General features: G+C 51.5%; 1 protein-coding gene across 3 annotated transcripts in view; it reads left to right on the plus strand.

Annotated features, from left to right (window-relative positions):
• RPH3A (rabphilin 3A) overlaps nucleotides 1-27,873 on the plus strand; it is a 97,233-nt gene that overhangs the window by 33,698 nt on the left and 35,662 nt on the right. For all 3 annotated transcript variants that reach the window (XM_037052142.1, XM_037052144.1, XM_037052143.1), the window contains exons 3-5: nucleotides 11,984-12,071; nucleotides 16,351-16,362; nucleotides 23,500-23,646. In XM_037052142.1, the coding sequence (XP_036908037.1) occupies nucleotides 12,001-12,071; nucleotides 16,351-16,362; nucleotides 23,500-23,646 (230 nt within the window). In that variant the 5' untranslated portion in view covers nucleotides 11,984-12,000. The remainder of the gene's footprint in view (nucleotides 1-11,983; nucleotides 12,072-16,350; nucleotides 16,363-23,499; nucleotides 23,647-27,873) is intronic.

Consider the following 27,873-nt stretch of genomic DNA (forward strand, 5'->3'; position numbering starts at 1 on the left):
GAGAGGGCCACCTGCCCAGAGGTGTGCCCTGGTGAGGGCCTGCAGCCAACCCATGGCAACTCTGCAGAAAGGGCTCCTGGACCTCACTCCCTGCCCCTGAATTCTCTCCTAGGCCTCTCCATGGGCTAAATCCAAATGGAAGCCAGAGGGCAAGGGAGCTGATTAGAGTGATACGTACAAGCAGCCTTCCAGGAAGAGAGCAGGGAGGAGGAGAAGGGTGGGAAGTGGACATGGGGGAGCAAGCAGAAGATACAACTGGCATTGTCAGTTTTAGCTATGGCTGCATAACAGTCCCCCCGAAGTTAGGGGTTTAACATAACCCAACCGTTTATTTGCTCGCATATCTGCAGTTTGGCCTGGAATCAGTTGGGTGGTACTTCCATTGGTCTGGAGACTAGAAAGCTCGATTGTACAAGAGAGTCCCATGCACATGTCTCGTGGCCCCTGAGCTGGGAAGCCTTAGGTTTTCTCTGCACAGAGAGACTGGGTTGGTTGGTTTCTGACATAATAGCAGGGCTTCTCCAGAGGACAAGCCCCAGTGGGCAAGACTTATCAGGGCTTGCGACTTACACGCTTTTAACAACTCACGCATGTTCCTGACTAGTGAAAAAGTGAGTCCTGGGAAGTTGTATGTTGAGGAGGTGCGTGTGCCCACGTCTTCCCCTAATGCAACATACATGCTTCACCAGCTAGAATGAGTAGCTTTGAAAAGAAGAGAAACCAGACTAGTTTCAGATACAGTGTTGGTGTAATGCCTGTCCTTAGGTCGTACGTCGGGGATGCGTGCTGACTTACCTGACGGAGCTTGCAGGTATCGGACATGCACATAAGTCTCTGCATGTACATGAGCCTCTGTTACATGTGTGGTGCATGCACACGTGGCCTCTGATGCCTGGGGTGTGAGTGCCAGCTCTGCCCTTTGGTGACTTTGGCCAATACCCAACCCCTCCCTATCTCAGCTTCCTGGTGTAAAATGTGGCTGAGTTGAGGGCGGGGCTACGTAACACGGCGCAAAGTACCAGCAGGTGTGAAGCACTAAGCGGTGAGGAATGAGCCTGGACAGGATGAAGGCTCTCTCTTTATTAGGGCTTCAATGGAGAAGGATAGAGTTGGAAGAAGATGGTGGGGGGGGGCGGGTTGGGGGTCAAACAGCTCTGCTTGACTACTTCCTGGCTCTGGTTCAGTCTTGGGGAGAGCCAGTGAACTTTTATGAACCCCATTTTTCTGTCTGTGAAATGGACTCAGTGGTGTTCCTTGGCAAGAGTTATATGAGCCGATGTGTGTAGATGACAGTGTTATTATCAGCCTTTATATCCTGGAGATATAACAGATTACTTTTTCCTCTTTATTTGGAACTAACCACATGCTTGTAGTATTAACTCCTTTAATCCTTCAACCTCCCTATGAAGTAGGTGCTATTACAATTTTTCAAATGCCTGTTTTACAGAGGAAAAAACTGAGGTGCACAGAGAGGGTTAGTAACTGTCCTACCACCATCAAGCTAGACAGTGGCAGAGCTGAGGTTTGAACCCTGGCCCCATGTCCCTCTGAACCTCTGCGCTCCTCAGCTGCCAGTGATGAGGGTCCTGACTCCCCCCTGCATGGGTGATTGTGAAGACGGAGGGCTTTGTAGACTCTGCGGAGTGCTCCATCCACACTCGATGTTCTGAGAACTGTTTCCGGAGGGGATCTGGGGAGAGGGACAGGAGCTCTGTGGCTCATTCCCGCTCTCCAGCCAACACTGACAGATTCATATTTCTGTTCCTCTCCCCGACCTGGCGCCAGGAGGGCCTGGACAGGAGAGGCGGATGGATGGAGGCAAGTCTGGAAGATCTATTATTCATGAGAACTAAGAGAAGCTTTCTGGTTTTGTTTTGTTTTTTTCCTGATATGGTTTCGGATTTCTTAGAACCCACACCCCAGGGAAGGGCCAGGCGGTGTGAGGCAGGAAGCGTCCTTGCTGGCCGGAGACCCTGTAACCCATGTTATTTGGGGGTGGGGCTTGCGGGAGTTCCTGGGAGCATCTGGGAAGGGTTTGCCTCGTGCCAGCGCTGGTCTCCATACCCTTTCCTTCCAGTTTTCCACTCAGGCCTCTCTTAACAACTCTGCAAAGTAGAGGCTGGTACAGCCCCGTTTCACAGACGAGGAAGGCTCTGAAGTGCTCCGTAGTGTAAGGCCATACCACCCTGAACGTGCCCGATCTCGTCCGAAGTGCTCAGTAATTTGCCCACGCTCTCCTAGCTTCAGTTTAGCTGGGGGTGGACCTCAGGTCCACAGGACTCCAAAGCCTGAGCCTTTGAGGGCAGATTCTGTCATGAAGTTCGTACTGTGGGTGCAGGGAGGGTTGTGTGTGGAGGGGAGTAGAGTGGGGGTGTGTTTGTTGTGGTAAGACGAGAAGACAAGTAGGGCCCTTCCCGAGGCCCTAGTTGCTTCTTTTTCACAAGGATGAAGTGAAACTATGCATTTTCCCAGGGAAGGGCGTGTCTAAGCTCCAAGGACCCTTTTCTTATAACCAGAGACTGGCTCTGACTGCTTGATAAGAGAGTCAGGCCAAGTCATTGTTGAGAGGGAAAAGTCTGTGAGCTTGAGCCATTTTCCCCCAAATGCAGAAGGAGGCTCATTCAGAAAAGCACACTGCCTTTTTTACACTACCCTCAACAAGTAGTTTTGCTATTTGTGCTTGATTACCTCCAGTGACTGAGACCTCATTACCTATGAAAGTAGCCTATCCTCCTTTTGATACCTCTGATGATTAAAAACCTGTTCTTGCCCTGCCTGGTGTAGTTCAGTGGATTGAGCGCGGGCCTGTGAACCACACGATCGCGGTCGATTCCCAGCCAGGGCACATGCCTGGGTTGCAGGCCAGTTCCCAGCAGGGCACTCACGAGAGGCAACCATACATTGATACTTCTCTCCTTCTCTCCTTTCTTTCCTCTCTAAAGATAAGTAAATTAAAAATCTTTAAAAAAAAAACCTGTTCTTTACCTTAAGCCAGACTCTCCCTTACTTTACCTGCTGCCTGTTGGTGCCAGATCTGGCCAGGCTGCTTGCTCCGTCATAAGAGTGACTGTCCAAAGTAATAATTAAAAGTATTGGTATTAAAAGGAGACACACCTGGGTTTATAAGCCGGCTGACTCTACCATTCCTGGCTGGTGATTTGGGGTGACTTAATGCAACCTCTGAGTCTCAAGAGTGGTGATAACTTCAGAGCCTACTTTCTCGGATGGGGTTAAAGATGAAATGAGGTTGTATATGCACATTGCCTGTCTGAAGGCTGTTATATTCTACGCTGCCCTCCTTTGCTAAGTGCAGATGCTCAGGGTGGGACTGTGAGCTGGTATGGAACAGAGGCTCCGGAGTCACACTGCCGGGATTCCAAGTGTGGCCCCATCACTTACTGGCTCTGCTGCCTGGGAGAAGCTGCCCACCCTCTCTGCTCCAGGTGCCTCACTGGTCAAAGGGACCCATCATCATTTATCAGGTCATTGTGAGGACTGGATGAGCTAAGTACCTCGAACAGGGGCTGGCATATGGTGGGCACTCAGAAACTGGCCGCACCCCCAGAGGTGCCAATGAAGCTAATTTAGCGAAGAGGCTATTAATTGACTGACATGTGAGCAAGCCAGGAAGGTTACGGGGAGCCGGGATGCTGAAGCACCCCAGTTTCCAATAGACAAGACAGTCGTCATCATCTCCAGGCCTGGAGGGGCAGGGAGTGGGACTGTTGTGGACCCAGAAGAGGAAGGGTTCTGTGGAGACACCCTTCTGACAAGAGCTATGACCTTCCTTAGGACAGGTGCCACAGCCAGCCCAGAGTGACTGGCAAGGGGCGTCCAGGGGATAAATACCCTAGCCTGCCTCTTCCCACTTGCAGTCTCCTGCTGGTATCTCTCATTAAGTCAATCCAACCAGCAGCCAGAGGGCAAGGGTGCTGCTGTCACCGTCCTTACGGGGCAGCCCCCCAGGGCACAGAGCCGGGTGGAGGGGGATGGATCTGGAAAGGGGAATGAATGGGAGAGACCCAACAAAGCTATTCTCATTATTAGGCTAGACCGTGTGACGCCGCCACTGTACAACCAACCGTACTTGCCGTATCAAAAGGACACAGTACTGTGCTCAACCAAATGTTATATTGTGTGCACTGTGCAAACAATATTATCAATATAATCAGTAGTGCAGGGTGGTCAGAAGGTTCATTTATACAGGACTCCAGTCTGGAGTCCTGGAATATTCCACCTGCTCCCAGCCTGACCTGGGGAAACCCCAGGGCCTCAGTCTCCTCGTCTGTAAAATGGTAATGTTATGACTCCCGTCTCTGATTAGAGAAAATGCCCCTCAGGTGAGAGGATGGGGGGGTCTGCTGTCATTTTTTCAAAATCCTCCCCTGGGAATATATTTTCTGATTTTAGTGAGGAAACAGGGAGAGAAAGAGAGAAATGTTGATGTGAGAGAGAGCCACTGATCAGTTATTTCCCATACACACCCCAACCGGGAATGGAAACCACAACCAGGATCAGGTACGTGCCCTGACTGAGGATTAAACCTGCAAGCTGTTGACATACGGGACAGCACTCCAACCAAATGAGCCACCCTGCCCGGGCACTGCTGTCACTTTGTAAGGGGATAAATGCCACTCTCTGCTCTGTGTACAGGTGCTCCTTGGCTTAACAATGAGGGCACATCCCAATAAACACAGCATAAGTTGCAGATATTGTAAAATTGAAAATGCATCTGATACACCTGACCTACCGAACATCCTAGCCCAGCCCGGCCCACCTTACCTGTGCTCAGAACACACCTTAGTCTCCAGCTGGGCAATGCCATCTTCGCAAAGCCTCTCTTATTATGACATGTCGAGCTCATGAAATTTATTACGCATATCGCTTTGGAACCATCATAAAGTTGAAAAATCGTAAGTCGAGCCACTGTAAGTCGGGGACCATCTGTATTTTGCCCCTGAGGCACAGCAAGGGCCAGGATGACACTTGTGCTGTCCCTGTCCTGATGAGATCTAGGGCTGTGGGTAAGTCAGTTCCAGCCGAGTTTTTATCAGAATGAGCTTCATTGCAGCCGGAGCCTCAGTGGCAGCCAGGGGGCCGTTAAGCTGCACCACTTGCTTTAATACCCAGACCCACCTAATCATACTTCCCTGCGTGGGGCCGCGAGTCTGTGCATGCACGCACAAGTGCAGAAGTCATCTGAGCACGTCCTCTTTGCCTCACTCGCCGCAGCGTGGCTGGAGCCAAGAGAAGCTGGGTTAACAGCACAAGCAGTCGGGTGATTGGTTGGGCTGTGCAGGGAGCCCCGAAGGCCGCTCTGTGCACAGTGTCTGCCTCTGCAGTTCACAGTTCGGTACTTGGGTATATAGACTCAGGGCTCAGAGGGATTCGTAACCCAGGGGAAGAAAGAAACATCTGGGATACCCCTGCCCAGCAGGAGACATTCTCCCCAGGAAAATCAACTCTGGATGCCTTCAGTGTGTGTGCTGTGAGGTTACCTCTGTGGACTCTTTTCAAATGCACGTGCTGTGTGACCTTGGGCAAATGACCTTACCTCTCTGGGCTTCCGTTTCCTGATCTGTGTAAAACTGGCCAATAAAGGATCTTGTCTTCCAGGACTGACCCAAAGATCAAATGAGAGGTTGCATTTGAAACACTCAGTGCAGTCCCTGGGCCATTATAAGCACAGGCAGGATGGGTTAGGCTGTGCTTCAGTAACAAACAATCCCCAGTGTTTCAGTGGCTGAAACAACAGGTTTGTTCCTCACTCGGGCTCCCTTGATGTGGTAGGTTAGCGGGGGGTGACTGCGCTGCGCTGGCCGTCACGGAGGACCCAGACTGAGGGGCTCCATCCTCACACGTCCACAGTGGTCAAGACAGGGGAAGACAAGTAGACCAGCTTCAGAATTTCGACCTGGGGACTTTTCATTTGACCAAAATGGGTCACGTGGCCACTCCCAGCTTCCCAGGGAGAGAGAAGGGCATTCTTACCACGCGGTGGAAAGACAGAAATGCTCGGTCTTCAGCTCTGATGACATCCACAGCACCCAACGAGTGGCCCTTGCTTTAGCACCGTTCTCTTGTTACGGCCATAGTGACCTCGCGCGTGTGGTTGTTACTCTTGTTATTTCCACCGTCCGTCGTCATCACGCTTCACGTGCTTGCCCTGGCTGCAGGAAGCCTGAGACGTTTCCTTCCGGTGCCGAGGCTGCGCTCCCAGCTCTTTAGGAAAACCCCCCTGAGAGAGTTATCAGTAATGACATAAATCAGCGATCGAGTCCACCTGGCAAGGGGTCCTTGGAGCCAGGTGCTGGATCAAGGAGTTCACGTACGTTAGCTCACTCAGTCCTCACGGTGATTCTGAGATGGGTCCCGTTACTGCCCCCACTCTGTACAGATGAGGAAACTGAGGTTCAGGGAGGTAAATACACTTGTCAGACTCATAAGTGGCAGAATGGGCCTACCTCCCAAACCCATACCCTAAGACACCTTGCTGAACTGACCGCTAAAAGCATGCGGCCTTAGCTTCTGGGTCTGTAAATGGAAGGAGGGATTGTCTGGGTGGAAAGGCCTGGAGGGGCCCTGCACGATCTTTGTTGACCCGACGTAACAGGAGCTCATCATTGGTACCACGCTGTCTCTTTTTTTTAAAATATATTTTATTGATTATGCCATTACAGTTGTCCCATTCCCCCCCTTCACTCCCCTCCACACCCCTCCCCCACCATTCCCCCCTTTTGTTCATGTCCACGTGTCTCAAGTTCTTTAGATTCTATATTTCCCATAGTATTCCTGCCCTCCCCCTGTCTATTTTCTACCTACCGTCTATGCTACTTATTCTCTGTACCTTCTCCCCCCTTCTCTTCCTCCCACTCCCCTGTTGCTAATCCTCCACGTGATCTCCATTTCTATGGTTCCGCTCCCGATCTAGCTGTCCTCTTGGTTTGCTTTTGTTTTGGGTGTGGTTGTTAATAACTGTGAGTTTGCTGTCCTTTCACTGTTCATATTTTTCATCTTCTTTTTCTTAGATAAGTCCCTTTAACATTTCATATAATAAGGGCTTTGTGATGATGAACTCCTTGAATTTGACCTTATCTGAGAAGCACTTTATCTGCCCTTCCATTCTAAATGAAAGCTTTGCTGGATAAAGCAATCTTGGATGTAGGTCTTTGGATTTCATAGGACTTGGAATACTTCTTTCCAGCCCCTTCTTGCCTGTAAGGTCTCTTTTGAGAAATCAGTTGACAGTCTGATGGGAACTCCTTTGTAGATGACTGTCCCCTTATCTCTTGCTGCTTCTAGAATTCTCTCCATTTTAATCTTGGCTAATGGAATTATGATGTGCCTTGGTGTGTTCCTTCTTGGGTCCAATTTCTTTGGGACTCTCTGAGCTTCTTGGATTTCCCGGAAGTCTATTTCCTTTGCCAGACTGGGGAAGTTCTCCTTTATTATTTGTTCAAATAAGTTTTCCACTCACAGCTGTTTCTTTTCCCCTTCTGGTACCCCTGTAATTCGGATGTTGAAATATTTAAAGATGTCCTGGAGGTTCCTAAGCCTCTCCTCATGCTTTTGAATTCTTGTTTCTTCCTTCTTTTCTGTTTGGTTGTTTCTTTCTTCCTTCTGGTCCACTCCCTTGATTTGAGTCCCAGTTTCCTGTCCATCACTATTGGTTTCCCGTGCATTTCCCTTCATTCCAATCAGTTTCTCTGTCTCTTTAGTCCTGCTCTCCCTCGTCCCTGCCCTCCTATCACCCCGGGCTGCACCCTTATGGATTTCTTCATTCCCTAAACACTCCATGCCCCCTGAAGCCTCTGAGCCTTTGCACACTCTGTTCCCTCTTCCTTTCCTCCATCCTTCATGTCTGGCCCATTCCAGCTCATCCTTCAAGAGCCAGCCCAAATTTTCCTCCCCTGGAAAGCCTCCCCTGACCACCACCCCCAGGCAGAACCAATCCCATAATTTCTCTCTTCCCATGGCATTTGTACTTTAGCAAATTTAAACCTTTTCTAGACACACACACACACACACACAGAGAACTTCTTTAGAGGAGGCAAATAAATTAGTCTTTGTGTTTAATTTATGCCAGCTCTCTCATCCCGACTTTAAACACTGCCACCTCATTTGTCTTATTAAGTACTTACTTTTGCTTTTAATTAGTGCTGTTCATTGCCACTGAATTTTAATTGTCAGTGCAGGGTCTCAGCAGGCCTCACAGCGAATGCTTTACAAATGTCTCCTGTCCTCCTGTAAGGCCTGAGCCTGGGTGGCATTGCCTCTGAAGTCGGGGGAGGGAGCTTCCATGGAGTGGCTGAAGGCTGGTGTACCTTTCCCAGATCACAACTCATTCTGGCTGCCAGTGCAGTCCCTGTTTGCTCCAAGGTGATTGGTCTGTGAAGACACCCACAGTTCAGGAGGGTTGCAACGCAGAAATTCAGTTCAAATTTGACTTTGGCGGGGGAGAAAGGGACAATTTGGCCCATGGTATCTAAAAAGGCTAATAACAGATTCAGGTAAGGCTGGATCCAGCATTCCGGCACCATCATCACCAGAACGAGGACTCAATCTCTCTCCATCTCTCTGCTCCGCTTTCATCCTTTGGTGGACCTGTCTCATGTGGTAGCAAAAGTCATCAGCTCCAGGCTTCTGTTCTTTGAGCTTGGCAACTCCACTGGAAATAGAGTGCTTCCACGTAGCTCCAGAAGTTTTAGGGAAGGCTTTCATAGGTCCGGATTGGGTCATGTGACTACCCCTGAACTAATCACTGCAGCCTATAGGATGTGCTGTGCTCACAGGCCAGGCAAGGATCACTGGCCTGCCTCTAGGAACCAGGTTTGGGTGAGTGCCACCTGAACCACACAGGTAGATACTGAGAGAGAGAGAGAGAGAGCGATGATTTCTCAAAGGAAAACTATGATGCCTCTACCCCCGAGAAGGGGAGATAATGTTGGACAGGCAAAAACGAGCCATCTGAACCACACATATCCGCTGTGGAGTCTCACTCAAATACACACCTGGAGTTTGTTTTCCTCTCAGCCCCACCCTCAAGTGCCGTCAACACTCACCTCCTTGCCTCAGACCTGAAAAGCATTTGAGACCAAAGTGTTCCTGCACATCAGGCACAATCCTGCAAGGTAGGCTGACAGAGACAGAGATTTCTGTGTCCCCGTTTTACAGGTGCAAACACTGAAACCCCGAATGACTAAGCGACTTCCCAGAGGCACACAGACAATGAACAGGGGGCTGGGGTGGGATCCCAGGACTCTGGGTCTGAGGCCAGCAATTGTCCTAACAGTGGGCTGCTCTCTCAGTCAGCTGCTGCTGCAGAACAAAGCACCCCAGAGGGTAGTGGCTTAGAGCAACAACCCACGTTTACCTCACATTGTTGAGGTCAGTGATTGGATTGAGTCCGCTGGGCGGTCCTCTGGTCTAGGCCGGACTTGGATGATCTCGCCTGGGCCTCTTCACGTCAGTGGTCGGCTTGTGCATTGGCCGGGATGGGTGGGGTTATGATGGGGCAGCTGTAACAACTGTGACAATCATGGTCCCCACCACACAGTCACAGCGACAGTCTACAATGCAGAGCCATGGGAGATGGGCTCTGTGCTTACCTCACAAACCTATCGAATGGGGACTGTCCTGTGGGATTGTTTGATGGTTCACAGCATGAGCCGTCTGTTGTCACTACACCGCGATGAGGTGGGTGTCACCTCCCACAGGAGGTGACAGGGAGTTTGCTCAGTTTCAAGGCCAGGAGCACAGAGGTGCCTTCCTCTTGAGCATCTCTTAGGACTGTCTCTATCCTGTCTCGAGCCCCAACCAGCTCAGCGGGGAAGGAGCCAGGGCCTGTTGTCCCAGCTGGTTCTCAGAACGGCTGTTCCCTGGCTCCCGCATCGGGACGGAGCCTGAATGGTCCCCGGGATCTGATCCCATTACTGCTCGGATCTCAGCCCCCACCCATCTGCCCCTTGCTCCCTCCACTTCAGCCTCTAGCCCCTCCTTGCCATCCCTCCAGCTTTCAAAGCGCACGCCCACCCCAGGGCCTTTGCACTTGCTTTCCCCGCTGCCTGGGATGCTCTACCTCAGATATCTACGTAGCTCCGTCTGTTACCCCCTATGGCTCTTTGCTCCCAGACAGGCCCCTTCTGACCCCCTATTTAAAGCCAACCGTCCCTCTCGGTCTCCAGGCCCTTTTCCCTGGTTCATTTACCTTTAAAGTGCTCATCATCAGCTGCTACATGTTACATTTGGCTTGTTTGGTTGTCATCTGTCTTCCCCAGTGGAAGGTAAACGACCTGACCGCAGAGGTTTTGTCATTTTGTGTTTGTTTTAACGCCGTATCCCTGGTGTCTCGAGCAGTGCCTGGCACATTCCAGTGGGTTAGCACAATCCTGTGCTTTAAAGTATCGGCTTAATTTTTACTTTCAAATAACACTGCATGGGCTAAGCAGAATCTATTTTCGGCCTGGATCCTGCCCGTGGACCCCCACCGCACCCTTACTTGAGGCTCCTTGTGTAGGTTGCATTCCCCACCCCACTATAACGTCTGAGTGAGTTTTTTCAGATGCCTCACTGAGCAGCCATGGCCTCGGGAGAAGGGGAGGGGCAGGGAAAGAGACGAGAGAGATGGAACTGCCAGGCACCGTCCAGGCTGGCGGCTGCGTGTTCCGCTGTGAAGCCTCTGGTTTCATTCCAAGACTATGGGGCTTGTGGGTGGGGGCGGGTGACTGTGGCATTGAACTCCAAGAAGACAGCTGAGCTCACACAGGTTCCCTGCAGTGCCCTGAAGTGCCGCCTAAAACCGGGGCCAGCCTGGCCCCCACTGAGTCACGCTTCGGTACCTGCTGTGTGACTCTGAAGCTAAGTGTGTTTTAAGAGTTGTTTCTCAGTTCATCTAAAATCGGCTGAGATTCTGGGGGGTGGAGGCACAGCGCCGGTCCTTAGTAAATAGTACTAAAGGAGCCAAAGGAGAAGTAGGCAGGACAAAATGGGGAAGGGGAGGAAGAAGAGGTTCTGAATCCAGCTTTTCTGGGTGGGGGACAGGTCTCCCGGGCAGTCGAAGATGCAGGGGGGTGTCATGGTTAGCGCCGAGCCGTGGAGGTGGGCAGAGTGGATTCAGTGAACTGAATCCCGGGCGCCCAGGCCAGCCTCGCTCAGCTCTTGGCACAGGCGATGACGATTCTTTTCAGCAAATTTCTTTCCCACCAGGAGTCATCTCTCCTTTCTGGTTTTGAAGTGGAAAGAATGAAATGATCAGATTAGTCTGGGAAGATGATGCTAATCACACAGGAGCAGACGAGATGGCTTCTCTGTAAGGGGTTTCTCTCCCATGTGTCCAGCCAGGAACCCCGCCCGCCTCTGGCTTTACCCACCCGAAGATGTAATCACCCCACGGGCTGCAGGATGGGGCCGGATTCTCTCCCTGTCCCCCTCCCAATGGCCCACCTATTCAGTTTCCCTGGAAACGAGGCTGTGCTGTAGCCAGACCTTCAGGGAAATTAGGACCCCTGGGAACTCTGACCCTACCACCCCTGCTGGGCATGTGGCCTGGAGTCTGGGAATGAGGAGAACACAGGGCCCTGGCCAAGTAGCTCAGTTGGCTGATGTATCAGCCCCATATACCAGGGTTGTGGGTTCGTTCCCCGGTCAGGGCACATACAAGAATCAACCAATGAACGCATAAGTAAGTGGAACAACAGATCGACCTCTTTCTCTCTCTCAAATCAATCAATTTTTTTTTTTGAGAGAGAGAGAAAGAACAGTGTGGCTTTAAGGGAGGGAGCTTCAGCTCTGGTTCATTCTTGCCAGTAGGGAGTTGTGACCTCCAGCGGAACAATCTCTCCTGGGGCCCGAGGTTTCCCATCTGGAAGGTGGGCAGCCCTGTCTTCTCTGCGTCCCCCACAGGGCCCGGCATAGGGCAGGGCCTTGAGAAGTAAGAAGTGGCCGAGTAGCTGGGTGATGTCCTCTCTGGCTTACTCTTTTCCAGGAAACGGGACCTCCGCCATGACCGACACCGTGTTCAGCAGTGGCTCTAGCCGTTGGATGTGTCCCAGTGACCGACCCCTTCAGTCCAAGTAAGTCCTTGCACCTTCCTGGGAGGGGCTTGTTTTGGGTCTCTGGGGTCCTGGGAGTCCTACCCTTGAAGGAGGAAAGGAATGGCAAGCGGAGAACTAGATTCTCCTTCCCAGAGGTGGGGGATAAGGAAACCCCTGGGAGTTTGTCACGGAAGCTTCTCCACTGATTTCCCTGCTTTGCAAGGTGGGAACGACAGGCTGAGACCCTGAGCTGCATGCCCCCCGTTAGAGGTGGCCTGGTGAGTGGTCACAGCCCGGACGGGGTTAGAGTCAGACTGGGTTCTGGTTCTCGGGCTTAGCTACTAATTTACTGTGTGATCCAGGGCCACTCGCTTACCTTCTCTGGGCCTCAGTTTCCCTAATCAAGTAAGAAAGACGGACTAGGTCAGAGGTGGCAAACTGACAGGCCACCAGCCGACTGTGACTGGCACGAGGATGTTTTTTATTTTTTGGCCCGATTGTCTATAGATCGGGAAATCCCACATAGAAGTGCCTTTCCATTCTGTCCCCAGCAGTTACTGTACCTGAGTCAGTGGGGTGCTGAACCGGCACCTTCATGGATCGTAAAAGATGATGCTCAGTTTCTGGAAATGTCACAGGCCAGTTGTTAAACATGGTCATTATTAAACTATACAACTTGACAATTAAATTATATTAAACACAAGGTTAATCCCTCCTGAATTCTTTTCCTCTGCTTTATTATTCTCTGCCTTATTTCTGTCTGTTCCACCTGCGTGGTGAAATGTAATAGAACGGCACGCCCGTGCCTTCCTCTTCCCAGTTCCGTATTCGGGGGCGTCCTGCCGGTTCCCAAAACCAGCCACAGACTCCACTGTTAACCATTGACCAGCACACCCCGCCTGCCTTAACCACCTAAGTCCGTTGTGTATCGTTCCCACAGATAGGTGTTCACTCATCGTGACTTGTTCCTGTGAACGCTTGGTCATTTTTTATCGTGAGCTCAATCTGTGAGGCGCTTGGGGATCTACCTTGGGGACACTTTTCTGCAGAGAGATTGGCATTTGCCACCCCCAGAAGCGAGGAGTGCTGCTCACCCAGGATGGCTCGAGCTCCCTTGCAGGGTCCCGGCTCAGTGGAGAGGGCAGGGGTCTCGGGTTCAGCTTCCCTGACTCCTTAGGAGCTCCAGGTCAGCCTCCAGAACGCCGTGCTGGGATGTGCATCGGCTGACTGCCCACAGCTCCCTGTTCTGGCTTCAGTTTACTGTCTTTTTAAAATTGCCTTTTTAAAGTATAATGAGTGATTCTTTAACAGTGCACATTGGCAGTAGAGTTAGACCATTCTATTTATTTATTATTTTTTAAAGATTTTATTTATTCATCTTTAGAGGGGAAGGAAAGGAGAGAGGGAGAGAAATAGCAATGTATGGTTGCCTCTCCTGTGTCCCCTGCTGGGAACTGCCCTGCAACCCAGGCATGTGCCCTGACTGGGAATCGAACCATGATCCTATGGTCTGCAGGCCTGTGCTCAATCCACTGAGCTACACCAGCCAGGGCACAGTTAGATTTTTAAACATGTTCATATACTCATGCTCTTTTTTCTTTCACCTTGCCCCTCCCACCCCCAGGCAGTCGCTAACCTTCCTTCTGTACCTGCACATTAATGTACACTTTCTAGACTTCCGTCTGAATGGAATCACGCAGTGTACACTCTTTGGGGAGGACAGCTGTCTCTCTTCTTTCACACAAAATGATTATTTCATGATCCATCCATATTGTTTTGCGTATCAACAGTCTGTTCCTTGGTGGTGGTGCACAGCACATTTCATGGTGTCTGTTCGTTTATCTATTGATGGACATTTGGGTGGTTTCCACTTTTTGGCTGGAACAAATGGAAGTTTGTACAGACACACACTTTCGCTTCTCCTGGGCGAATGCCTGTGCGGGGCATGCCTAGGTCGTATGGGAGGTGTGTAGTTAGCTTTTTAAGAAACTGCCAGTCTGTTACCCGAAGGGGCTGCATCGTTTTAAACGTCCAGCAGACGTGTAGGAGGTACCCTTGGCGACAGCGTGGATGGAACTGGAGAGCGTTATGCTGCGCGAAATAAGCCAGGCGGTGAGAGACACATACCATATGATCTCACCTTTAACAGGAACCTAAACAACAAAATCAACAAACAAGCAAAATACAACCAAAGACACTGAAACAGAGAACAGGGGGACAGTGACCAGAGGGGAGAGGGGAGGGAATTTCAGGGGAAAAGGGGAAGGGTTTACAGGAACAAGTGTAAAGGACACATGGACGAAAACAAGGAGGGGTGGAAGTGGGGGGAAGGTGGGGAGGGAGGGGTGGGTGGGCTGGGATGGGAGGAAAAGACAGCCAACTGTACTTGAACAATAATGAAAATAAAATTTTAAAAAATCATTATAATTCAATAGTTTTTTAAAAAAGTGTAGGAGAGTTCCCGCCTCCACGTCCTCGCCGCCACCTTGGCGACCAGCCTTTTCCACGTTAGCCGTTCTAGTGCGGAGAGTGGCGTTTCTTTCCCGAGTGGCTGTGAGGTTGCTTATCTTCCTACACAACTCGTCCCCATACGACCCCTTGGTGGAATTATCAGATGCTCTGTCCACTTTAAACGCAGGTCGGTTAACTTCCCGTTAAGTTCTGCAGGGTTTTCCCCCACAGCTTCGAGACGCAAGGCCTTTGCTGGGTATACATTTTGCAGCTGTTCTCAGTCCAACCCTTGTTTTTCTTCTTTCCAAACAGTCTTTGGAAGAGGGAAAGTCACTTTTATTTTGATGAAGTCCGTTTTGTTTATTTATCTTGAAAGGGGGAGGGATTGTTGGAGAGTGACGTTGCTTTTTTAATCACACGGAACTAACTGTATAGAAAGAGTGTTGCTCTGATTTACCCAGGACCTAATTATGCATTAGCTAAGGCGTCTTTCCGAATAGCTAGTCCATCCACGTTCTCGGGTGCACAAGCCCCTGTCTCTTTACGTGCTCTGTCTCCAACCCGAGTCTTCAGGTTTTGAAGACAACACTGAGCTCTACTGGTTTCTTTTTTGAAAAGAAACACCTGTCCCCCCCCCCCCCGCCCCAAGCTCTGCCCATGACATCCCCTGGGAACCAAATTGTTTCTGCAGAAAATCTTCCAGCAACCAAAAAGTGTGTCTCTGTAAGATAAACCGTTGCCTGAAGAGTGGATGGGGTGAAATATTTATTTTATTTTTGAAATGTCAGTTAATTAAAATCCCATCCATCTGAGTTTACTTTAGTGGATACAAAGCCAAACAGTTTGCTTTGCTGTTAGATTAGAATTCTGCAAACAGCCAGCCCGCAGACTCGTCAACAGCGCTCCCGAGCTGCCGCGAAACCTCTTGGCATTCTGCGTGCATCTGGGCCGGCTGGCTTGCTACCGCATTTTCTTCAGATATTAAAACTGTTTTCCAATAAATGCTAATGGGTGAGTTATAATCATCACACGTGCTATCTAGTTGGCTGCAGATGCTGCTAATGTCTTTCTCCAGGAAATTAAGAAATCTACTCTTCATTAGCTGCTGGCCATCCACACACACACACTGCTTTCTTGATGTTCCAATGCCTTCCCCCGCCCCCCTCTGTGAGCCTAAGGGTGGTGTCCCAAACATAGGCCAGTGCTTGAAAGAGGTAGGTGCATCTGCTTCGTGTGAGGGCAGGCCTGCGGTTTAGCTTTCTACGTCGAGAAAACACGGGAAGAGATGCTGGGAAGTTGATGCTTCTCCGTAGCTTTTAAAACGGGAAACCAGAGGGTGCCAGCAATCAGAGGTGGAAACGGAGGCAGGAAGAGAGGGCGTGTGGCAGGTGTTTGTTGATGCTCACGCCCCTCACCAGTGCAGATGCCCGTCTCCTTTCTAGAACGGAGCTCTGCTTCTCCAGAGGTGGGCACTGAAAGTGCTAATTCTGGATGACCCAGGGACTGTTCAGGGCCCACATGGCCCTCCTCGAAGTGTCCGCAACAACAAAAGCCGAGGGTGCCGTTGGCCAGGTTACCATTCAGTGATCTCTCATTAGGGCCCCAAACCCATCCTTTGAAGACGATCAGCTCCGTTCCTTAGTAAGCTGAGCTGATTGGCCGTTTTGAGCACAGCTGCGGATTTCACAGGCCTCTGTGGCAGCAGCCTGGTTAAGAAGATCATGCAGACTAGGGCAGGAAAGGGAAGTAGGTCCTTGTCATTTAAACTGCGTGGTTTTGCAGCCGGATGGTCTTGGGTATCGTTATGAGATTTCTTTCCTGACTTGACTTTTTTTTTTCTTTCTCTCCTTCCTCTGCCTTCCTTCAGTGATAAAGAACAGTGAGTATTTTATGCTATTTTCTCTTTCAGCCAACTGAATTGAATTTCTTTTCTTTTCTAAGGCAGGTGGCTTGCCCCCGCAGAGAGATGGTTAAAAAAGGAACTAGCAAATTTTACCCTATCTAAAAAAAAAAATCAAGTGATGAAACACACACACACACCCTCTTGAGAAAAAAAAATTATGAAATTTCTAAAAATATTTTTTGAAAAAGATTTTATTTATTTTTAGAGAGAGGGGAGGGAGGGAGAAAGATGGAGAGAAACATCCGTTGGTTCCCTCTCCTACGGGCACCGACAAGGGATGAACCCCCAACCCAGGCATGTGCCCTGACCAGGAATCGAACTGGCAGCCTTTTGCTTTGTAGAATGACACCCAACCAGCTGAGCCACACTGGTCAGGGTCAAAAAAAAATACGCTGATGGAAGGATGGAAAGTGTTGCTTAGGAGAGTCCTCAGTTTCATTCTTGTGAGGAACTGCCAGCTTCCGGCAGGTTTACCCACCACTCGGTGCTCGCTCCAGCAGCATTCGCCTCGGAGCGCTGTTCCAAGGTAAAGAAAATGTTAACTCGGCTGCCACCATTAATAAAAGATGATGACGGACAGAGCAGAGCTCATGGGAAGCTACGTGCTGCACATATTGCCCCCGTCACCTCCTGGGAGGTCAGCCTGCTTTCCCAGTGAGCTGCCCTTGGCTCAGAGGTCGTCGCTCTGCTCACAACTTTTGTGTTTTACATTGGATTCGTTTCCCAAATAGGCGTGACAGATTGGATGCCGCGTCCAGGAAACGAACGGCTGGGCTGCCGAGCAGACCGGGCTCTGGTTGGGTGGGCTCCCTCAGAAACCAAGGAAAGTCATTTCCCCCTCCCCAGGGTGGGCACGGTATCACAGAGCCACAAGCAGAGCGTGGGGTCTGGCGTCAGAAGACCCAGTGAGCGCTGCTCTGGGACTCAGTGTCAGTGTGGCCTCCGGCACGTCGTCCACCTCCCTGAGTCCTGGCTCTCTCCTTTCTAAGACAGGTGGGATAGCTCCTGCCTTTCCTCCTCGCCAGGTGCTGGTGGGATGCAACGAGGTGCACGGAAAGCTTCGTAAACTGCGAAGCGCACTGAGCAAAGCCAGAGGAAAGTGTGAATCACAAGTTGCCTTAGCCTGTGTGTGTATTCATTGGACATGCATATATTTATACATGTATATATGTATGTATCTTATACATATACATTGTGTATATCTGTATAGATAGCATTTCTTCAGCTTTTGGGGCCCAAACGACCACTTCATCAGGCCCAGAATCCTCTAAAAAGGTTTTCTTGCCATCGATAAGGTGACCCCGGGAAATCATTTTCCCGGTTCTGTGTCTCAGTGTCTCCATCGGTCAAATGGAAGCTTTGCACAAGCTAATTGCTGAAGACCATTGGAATGTTCTACAGTGTCTGTTGTTGTCTGGTAAGACTCTGGCCAGGCTAGGTCTGCTTTTGATGAGTACCGTGAGTGTATTATTCAGACACGCCAGGGAGAGAGACTGAGACGATGTCAGATTGTAAGCATGGACATCCCAGGAGAGGAGCTCGTGACTCCAGAGGGTCCGAAGGCTCGTGAAGTCTTCCTGAATACTGAAGGTCAGCCTCCTCCCCTGCCTCCTCCCCTCCTTCCTCCCCCTCTTCCTTTATAAACAAATACCTACCAACTCTCTACTGTGTAGCAAGCCCTGTCTTAAGTACCAGGAATACAGGGGGAGCCAAAGTGCGAGGGTGTGTCTAGAGGGGTCTACGAACAAATAAACAGCCAATGGGCAACAAACATACTCCAGCGTGCTAGGAGCTCTGATAGAGTCACAGCGGGCCGAGAAAGTGCAGGTCGGGGACACCTAGCCCAGACTTGGGGGTCGTGATGGGGGATGTGAAATGTAAGATGAGACCAAGTGAAGGTAGAGCAAGACGAAGACAAGCCAGAGGGGTTCCAGGCAGGGGAACAGCGTGTGCCAAGTTCAGATATGAGAGGGAGCGTGGAGTTTTAGAAGAACAGAAGGAAACTCGGCCTGGCTTAACAGATTAGCAGGAACCCTCGATTCCCTTAGCATTCCGAAGGGGCTGGGGGGACCATGGCCTCCCTCTGCACCCCCTTTACTCTGGTCAGGGTACATTTCACCCGGAAGGGCCTTTCCTCCAGCAGGGCATGTCTCAAACATTTTGTGGGGCGGCTGCCCCTCTTTCCTTGAGGATTCATTAAAATCTCAGTCACTGAGCTGTAATGCGGCTTCCTGCTGGCACCTGCGGAGGCCGGCGTCCTGGGGGAAGGGAGCGGATAAGGAGAAGAAAGGAGAGAAAAAGGATTAATTTTCCACCTAGCGCCGCTGTGTAACGCTTCGGAGCCTTGGCGCCCTGGCAGCACCTCCATCATTGCCCTGCTTTGGGGAGTTATAATTTATTAAAAGAGACATCTGGCGGATATTCATTACATGACTGTTGTGTGCACGACCTGCAGAGTTAAGGTGGGCAGCAGAAGGGGGTGGGGGTCTGCCCTGGGCCGTATTTTAGAGAGAAACATCTGTGAGGCGCCTCCACCTGGAGCCAGGACTAATTCCCTTTGCGTCAGGGAGGGGCGGGGGTCACAGGTGCTGGTTTTGGTGGGAGGCTTCCTCTGATCCTCTCTAGATGCACCTGCGCTGGTACACGCAGGTAGCGACCGTGCACGCCGAGGATGCTGGTTTCTTGAGCCTCTGACCACACTCCACATATGTTTCTCCATCGTTCCCTTCCCTCCTCTGACAGGCAGTCCTCTGGAAAATGAGCAGATCGGTTGCAGTGATCTTTAGACTTTCATTAGACGTGAAATGCTTTCTTCCAATAATTATTTTATTCTGAAGCTAAATAGATGAGACAGGTAAGAGGAGCTGGATACTTTTGGCAGCTGAAAATGGTAGACACATCGTGGTGAACTTTGCGCAGCTGTAGTTTAAAATGGTACCACGCTGTAAAATAAATGTAGGGAGCCTAACCCTCTTCACCTTTGCTTGTTGTTGTCCTAGTGGGTGCTGCATAATCTGGCTGTTACTGTGTAACAAACCATCATAAAACTCAGTGGCGTAGAACAATGGCTTGTTCCCAGGAATCCAGGCTCAGCTGGGGGCTCTGCCGATCTTGGCTGGATGCACTCACGGGTCGCAGGGCGGGCTGATCTGGGATGGCCGTGGCTGGAATGACGCGGTTCTGCTCCACTCGTCTGTCATCCTCCAACCTTCTGTCCTGGGCCTGTTGTCACGTCACGGCAGAGGTGTAAGAGAGTAAGCGGGTTCATACAGGGCTGTGTCAGGCTTAGCTTCGGGGACGGCGTAACATCACGCGGTTGCATTTTACTGACCAAAACAAGTCATAAGCCCAGGCAGGTTTCAGGGGGCAGGGAAATAGATTCCAGCTCTTTGGTGAGGGCCATTTAAAATTCGAATGGCAAAGGGCATGGATACTTAGAAGTATAGAGGTCATCCAGACAATAACCCGTATTTCATGCTTTTAGTAAGTCTGTACATTTTTTCTTTTAGTTTTCTTTACTGGAATCCTTGCTTTGTTAGTGCTGGGGACGCAGCATTGCCATCTGGCTGACATGAGGGTGGAGGACCTGGTGGTTCCCTGCCCACTCTGCCCCTCCATGGCCCCCTCCCCTGCAGCCCTCAGAGAAAAGTCTAGAAACTGTGACTTAGGCAATTTGGGGGAGTAGGAGGTAGGTGCCCTTTCGTATTTCTCCAGAAACCTCGTCCTAAATATGTAAGAGTGGAGACAGGCCGGCCCCCTTGGTCCTCCCCTTGTCTCAGCCAGCAAGCCCGGGGTCCCTCCTCACGCAGCCTCCGAGGGTCCCAGCAGGAAGCAGACATGAAAGCGTTCCCACCAGATCCAGAAGCTGCCGTTCAGAGTGGTGCAGAGCCCCGGTAGACGCTGCTAACAAACAACGAATCCAGATTTCCAACCTTGAATGCTGCCAGGTCAAGGCTGGTGCACAGTGGGCCCTCTGGGTATTCTCTAGATTGGAGATGCTATTCTGAGCAACTTGTCCCAGGAAGCAACACTTTGCTGGACAGCCTTGGTCTTGAATGAGATTGCAACACTGGATTCTGATCTTAGGGATATGAGGCTGGAATCCTGGGCCCAGAGGCTTGTTTAACGAGGAGCCCTCTTGTCCCAGGAGCATTCCGGAGGCGCCCATGCTGGCAGTGCCCCCCAGCCCAGGGGAAGCCCAGAGAAGCCCAGGGTCAACCTTGAGAGCCAAGGCTTTGGTTTGAAAGCCATCTCGTGTCCCTCTGTGTGCTTTGGGTGTGACCACCAGGGGGCAGGTCTCCTGGGGGACCCTCTTGGGGGCTGGTTTCCACACTGACCATTCTTCACCTCCACGGAAACGCTGCCCACTTTCTCCACTCCGGGCCTTTGTAAAGACCACCTCTCTGACACTTCTGGTCTCTGACTCCACCCACCAACTCCAGCTTATTTACCTTTGGGGCCTCAGAGGGACCAGCCATAGCTCTGTGGCTCCTAAAGTGTACATAATTAGAGGGAGGCGCCCTTCAAGATAAAGAAGACAAAAACATCTTGCTCCTGCACGTTTCTGCTCCCAGGACTGTTTCTAGGGCCCATGCCGGGGTCCTGGCAGGTGCAAATGAGGCTTCCATGCGGACGCTTCGCCAGTGTCACTGCGAATCCCCATCAGGGTCTCAGTGCAGCTGTCACCTCCTTGGGGCACTCCTCTCGTCCCTAAACTGAGTCGCCTCCATTGCTTAGGTCACCTCGTGGGTCTCACTTATCGTTAGACATTTAACACCCCTTCTGTTCAGAAGCATTCCGTGCCTCCTTACTGTCCGGTGCCATCCCAAAGGACATAGCACAGCAGTGACTTGGATAAGGCCCCACGATTCTGGAGGCTCATTCTGGTTGGTGGGGAGGAGAGAGGAGGCAATAAACAGGTAAACCATTCCATTTTTTTTTTCAAGCAAAAAGGAATTTTTGTTTTATTAATCAAAATAGAGAAGGAGCATATAGAAAATAAAACCTGAATGGGAATCACTGTAAACCCATCGTTTTGGCAAAGATTCCCTCCTCTTCCTCCTCCTCCTTTTTACAACATCATTTTTAAAAGATTTTTATTTATTTATTGTTAGATAGAAGGGAAGGGAGGGAGAAGAGAAGGAGAGAAACATCCCCCACTGGGGACCAGGCCTGCAACCCAGGCATGTGGCCTGACTGGGAATCGAACTGGTGACCCTTTGGTTCGCAGGTTGGCACTCAGTCCACTGAACCACACCAGCCATGGCTACAACACAATTTTTTTTTAAAGATAATTTGAATTAGTGATGAGCGCAGTGAAGAAAGTGAACTGGGTCCATGGGGGACCATAGAAGGCCCCCCTGAGGAGGTGGCATTTGAACCACGATTTGAACGATGAGAAGGTGCCATCTGCAGAGCAGTCTGGGCAGCTAAGTATTCTCGGAAAGCAGGCAGCAAATGCAAAGGCCCTGAGGCAGAGGCAGGGTTTTGGTGTTCAAGATGGAACAGGGAGACCAATGAGGCTAGAGTGTAGAGAGGGGGTGATGCGGATGGAGCAGGTCAAAGTCAGACGAGGTGGGACTTCACAGATAGGCAAGAAGACTGACCTTGACTTCCATTAATGTAAAATTCACAGAATGTAAAACTGACCATTTTATAGCACACAGTTCAGTGGCATTTAGCACATTCGCTGCGCTGGGCGACCTCTGCACAGTTCTGAGTTTCATTTGGTGTCCGCGAGAAGCCATGGGAAGGCCGGGAGTGACGGTGTGAGCATGCTCAGCCCGCGTTCACCCCCGGAGGCCCTGGCTCCGGGGTCTCCCAGGAAGACTTACCTGGACACCTGCTTCCCTTTGCCTTCAAACTCTTCCTTCTCATCAGTACAAACCGACTAAGAGGGGAGGATTGCAAAGGATGTGGCGGGGAAGGTGGGCCTTTCAGTGTCCAACGTTGAGTGTCAAAAGGCAATTTCGTGCCTGCTGGCGAGAGGAGAGCAGTGGAAGTAATAGAGGCTGGCAGCTGATGGGGTGCCGGCTCGGAAGGCTTCCGAGTTACTGTTCTTTTTTCCCCTGACAGGGACCAGAATTTCTAGTGGTGTTTAACCCTGCATTCCACACGGGCGACGCGCCTCAGCACCTTGGGGCGTGGACCATGTTGTTAGTGGAGGTGATCAGAATTTGCCAGAGACCGCAGCCCCTCTACCCAGCAGCCTCTGATTCTCCACATCGTTACTGGGGCTACGCAGGCAGGCGCTCAACCTCTCTCTACTGTGGAGGTTAAGTGTGCGGGCTGCCCAGGTTCAAAGCCCACCTCTGCCACTTCCTTGGCCATGTAACCTTGGGCAAGTGGTCTGATTTCTCCATATCTGAGTCTCCTCTCCAGTAAATGGGCGGCAACCATCCTTGCCTTGTAGGGATGTCGTGAGGGTTAAATGAGGTCATGCAGGCGTGCAGTAGGGATGGTGTCGGGGTCAAATGTGGCAACGTGGGTACCCCATAGGTGCTACGTCCGTGTTTGCTTTAAAAAAAGGAAAGAAAAGAAAAGCCAAGAAGAACACAGGATGAAACTCAAAAAGCTACAGGAACTTTTGAGGCTCGGGATGTGGATGTTTCTGTGAAATCAAGGGGTTTGTATAAACCTAGTTGGTAACTAGTTTAAATTTAGGTTTTAAAAAAATCTGTGGCTCAAGCCAAACACCTTTGTGCCAGGCAAGGGCTGGGGACCCCCTGGAGCCCAGGGCTGCAGCCCGCCCTCCCAGAATCTGTTCCGCTCCAGCCGTAGAAGTGTGCAGAGGGGGTCATATCATACTCCTTATCCTGGAATCTTTCTCTGAGAGCGCCATCATCCTCCAGGCTACCATGAGCTTCCTTCAAATGCCGATGACGGAGTGTCTGCTGTGTGCTAAGCACATAATAAAAATAAGCCTGTTGTACTGATGAGCACACTGAGGCTCGGGAGAGACCATTCTTTGGCCCAGAGTCTCCCAGCGAACTCCCAGTTCAGAGTCCCCAGTACTGGGGTCTACCCAACTCCAGGGCCTGGTGCTTACTCATAAGCTTACACTGCCTCCCGGGCTTCCTGTCCATCCTCACGCCTTCCCACATTATCTTCCAGGCTCCAGACGGGCTGGTCCGTCCACCCCAGCGGGCAGCCTGACAGACAGAGGAAGCAGGAAGAGCTGACGGATGAGGAGAAGGAAATTATCAACAGGGTGATCGCTCGGGCTGAGAAAATGGAAGCAATGGAGCAGGAGCGGATCGGGTGAGTCCTGACACTTCTTTGGAGAGTCTCGCGGCAGGGGGGGCCAGGAGGTCATGATGCTCGCTGCTCAACGCTCAGGGCAGGTGCTGAGGTGGGCGGGGCTGCCCTGCAGCTGGCTGTCTGTGACCCGTGCGGCCACCCACCCAGGCAGAACTGGAATCCCTGTCACATAATGTTAGAGAGCTGGAAGGGGAGAGACGAGGCTAGATGAGGCTAGAGGAGAGGGCGGGGGCGGGGTGGGGACTAGCTGGGAAGGGCGTTTCTCATCTGGGTGAGTTAGAGAGGGTGAGTTGGTGGTCTCCTGGTGGGGAGAAGGAGATTGTCATCAGAGGTTGGAGGTGCCGGCGTGTGAGCCAACTTCAGCCTCATAGAAATATGGTCCAGAGACATTGGCCACGTAGAGGCGAGGTGAGGAGGCGAGGGAGAGAGAATGAGAGACTGGACGTTTGAGGGAGGGCCCACCTCACAGGAATTATTTGAGAGACCCGGAGAAACCAGTCCAGAAAGGGAGGCCAGTGTGACAGCGAGGTGGCCGCAGTTCCCCTGGCGGGTCTGGGCTCAAGCCCCCGGCTCCATCCCACTTCCCACCCACCCACCATGGGTCCCGGGCACGTCACTCACTTCTCTGGGCCTCAGTTCGCTCACTGGTGGAATGGGGAGAATACCAGGAATTATGCACAGGGATGCTGTCTGGAAAAAGTAAAATGATTTAAATATAAATCATTGGCCTGGCCCTGGTAATATTTTGTGTTTAATAAGTGGTAGGAAGAAGGAAAAATTAGGGTTCAGAGGGCAGGGATTTAAAAAATATGTATGGGAGAGAAGCAAGGCCATAAGAAGGACGTGTGATGATTGTGACAGAGTGACCAAATCCGTGAGCAGGGACAGTGCTAGAGAGAGGAGAAGTGGTACCGGGGTGGGCTTGAGAAGGGGTGGGGTGGGGGAATGTGGGTGATCCTCAGAGAAAGGGGTGGGGGGCGGTGGCAGAGAACAGGAGAGGAAGGGTCTGGGGAGCGCTTGGCATGGCTAGGAGCTCTGCCTGCCAGGAGGTCACCAACTGGTCCTCTGAGACTGGACCCTGAAATAAGAAGAGGGAGGCGGTGGGGTGGCACCTCCCCCAGCCCCCCCCCCCGGCCTTCGTGCCAGGGGCCACCTTTGCCAACCGCTTGTAGCAGATCTAGGCACTGAGGTGCCCATGTATCCCCTCGCCCCCACACTCAGCTTGGGGTTCAGCGGGCTCTTGGATGGGTAGTGATGTCACAGACAGCCGGGAAGTGTGTGCCTTAGATTTGAGCTTCTGCAGGTAACTCAGGGCAGACTGGGGAGAGCAGAGATGCGGCTGACCAAGGACCTTTGTCCTTTGACCAAGGACAAAGACCCCCATAGCCTGCATCCGCCTCCCTGTGAGGGCGCTGAAGGCCTAGGTCTTTGAGGGGCCTGCTTACAGGGTTGAGTTTTTATTTTGCTTTTTAAGATCAGGATCAGGAGTGAGGAGCTGTCCAGGCTGGATGTCTGTGAGTGTGTGTGTACGTGTGCTTGTGCGTGTGTTCACCCACCAACAGGCCTTGCAGGAAAGAGGGATGTACGTTTTAAAGATAAACTCTTTTTAGATTCAAGACCTTCTCTCAGCCTTTTTCCTGAGTATCACTACCACCAGCCAACATAGTTTATATTTACCTGTTTGCTTTGATAATTGTTCATGTCTCCCTGTTAGATGATAAGGTTCCCCGGGGTAGAGATTTTTGCCTGTTTTGTTCACCACTGAGTTCCCAGAGCCTTGTACATAGTAGATGTGCAGTAAAATGTTTGTTGAGTGAATGTGTGAAACTGGCAGGCAGTGCTGCCTCCTAATCTCTCTCTACATCGCCTGTGGCCGAGAGCCTGGAGAGTTTGCAATGTTGTTGGAGCCCAGGGTCCAAGTTCCCGGGGAAGGCACTCTGATTGGCTGGCTTATATGTCAGGTGCTCGCTCTCTGTCATCCAATCAGCCATGCTGCCCATGTTGTATAAACACGGCGGTTGGTCTGACTCTGGGGGTAAAGTTAAGGGGTGGGTGTCTCTGTGGGCTAAAAAGATTCTAGCTCGAACATTCTAGAACAGGGCAGATGGGTTCCCTGCCTTGTCCTCCATGTCTTGTGGTACTGCCCTCGACGAACCTGGTGACATGATGGCTCATCACTGGGGCCCCAAAGTCAGGAAGACGTGGGTTCAAATTCCAGGTCTACCACTTCCCCCCCGTGTGACCTTAAGTTAGTCATTTGCCTCCCTGTGCCTCAGTTTCCTCATCTGCAATGTGGGGATAGCATTAACGTATACTTCTCAGTGAGTGCTTAACATACAAAAGGACTAGCATGGTGCCTGGCCCGGAGCACCCGCTCAATCCATAAATGGTGGCAATCATTCAACAATGAATCTGCTGCAGAAGCCAACTTTTTGACAGTGGCCCAGACCTCCGTTCTAGAATTATGCCCCAAGATTCCCATTTGGCAAGCCCTGGAATTGCAGCAGCCCGTGCCTTCCGCTGACGGCGATCGGAGAGGCTTCCAGGGAAGCTGGGGCCAAGTCGTTGGTGGCAGGAGTCCCTCTGCTGAGAGGCTGTGTTTTCTGCCAGAGCCCAGGGGACAGGCAGCTGTTGCCCCACACCCTCCCCACAGGGAGGCCTTGCTGGCAAACCTGTTTGTCTTACGAGCTCGAACCCACCCTCGTTCCAGCTCTTCCCACGCTTCCTGGGAGAGGGTCAGAGGGGAGTCATAACAGCAAAGCGACACATCAGACAGGGGGCGAGGCTGAAAACAAGGTGCCATCGCCCCCCCCCCCCTTCAGAACCTCAGGCTCTCAGTGAATAAGCAATGGGAGCCTCAGTGTCTCCACCGTCCAGTGAGGCCGGTCAGTCCGAGTCTGCTCAGACTACAGCGGGGGCGGGGGGGGTGTGGGGGGGGTGTTGGCTGGAGGACCCATGCCATGTGGTGGGCTGCCCCTCTCAGGGTGAAGGAGCTCCTTCTCTCTACGTTAAATGTGGGATGTATCTGTGCCCCCTTCTGGTCCCAGACACCCAGCTCTGAGCTGCTGAGTCCCCTCTCCTATTATCGGAGGGAAAGCGATGTAGAGGGGCGTGGAATCATCGTTCAGGAACATCACAAATAATCATCAGGATGCGTACCCTTGCTGAGCCCCTCCTGTGTGCCAAATGCTGACCCTGAAACGTCGTATGGATTGGCTCCTTAATTGCTTTTCTCCCCCCTGACAACAAGTGCTAGCATCATCCCCATGTTGTTCACGGGGTCAGGTCGCTTGCCTAAGGTCACGCCGAGTCAACATACAAATCCTGTAGGTCTGACCCCAAATGTCTAGACTGCAGGACATGGAAATCTTAAAAGCTCGGGTTTGCAGGGGCCATTTGGGAAGCCAGTAGCTGGAGCTCCTCCCACGCTAGCCCTGTTCCTTTCAGACCTGGTTAACCTGTTTGGGCTCCGTGTGCCTGTGGCTCTGAGAGTTCTGGGGGAGACGCACCCTGCGGCCTCCCAGGAGGTGCTGTGTTTCTGGGGCAGTTTTGCTAGAGTCAGCCCCCCCACCCCGCCCCCGGGGAGCCCCAGGAGAAGGCAGCCAGTCAGAGCGAGTTCTCTACCTGAAGCCTCTGCTTCTGCCCAAACCTTTGATCACCACTCAGCCCACAATCCAGCTCTGTTCCCCAGAGGGAGCCTCGATGGCCAGGAGGGAAATTCATTAAACCGCCTCATTGCACCCCCACATTCCTTATTCAAGTGCTAGGCAGGATCTCAGAGTTTGTTACATTCCCTGGCAGCTGCAGGCTTTCCACATTCCTTAGGACACTTGGCTTGCAAGAACGGAAATTAATTCCAGCAAGGCGGTTACAGTTTTCTGTTGCTGCATAGCAAAGCATCCTGAATCGAGTGACTTAAAGCAACAACAGCATATTACTTTCCGGGATTCTGTTAAGTTAAGAATTCAGGCGGGGCTCTGCTGGGCGGGTTTTCTGCTCCACGGGGCACGGGCTGAGGTTGCTGACTCAGCTGCATTCGGCTGGCAGCTGGGCTGGGCTGGAAGGTCCCGAAAAGCTTCGTGCCCATGTCTGTGCCTCACTGTGGTCTATGTGGTCCCTCTCTTTCCTTGTTCAGTAGTCTGGCCCAAGGTCCATTGCATGGTGGCCGAATCCCAAGAAAACAAAGGTGGTAATTGCCAGGATTCTTAACAGCTTGGTCTAAAACCA

Source organism: Sturnira hondurensis, unplaced genomic scaffold (genome assembly GCF_014824575.4).
Source record: "Sturnira hondurensis isolate 20B ecotype Veracruz unplaced genomic scaffold, ASM1482457v3 Scaffold0007406, whole genome shotgun sequence".
Taxonomy (NCBI): Eukaryota; Metazoa; Chordata; class Mammalia; order Chiroptera; family Phyllostomidae; genus Sturnira; species Sturnira hondurensis.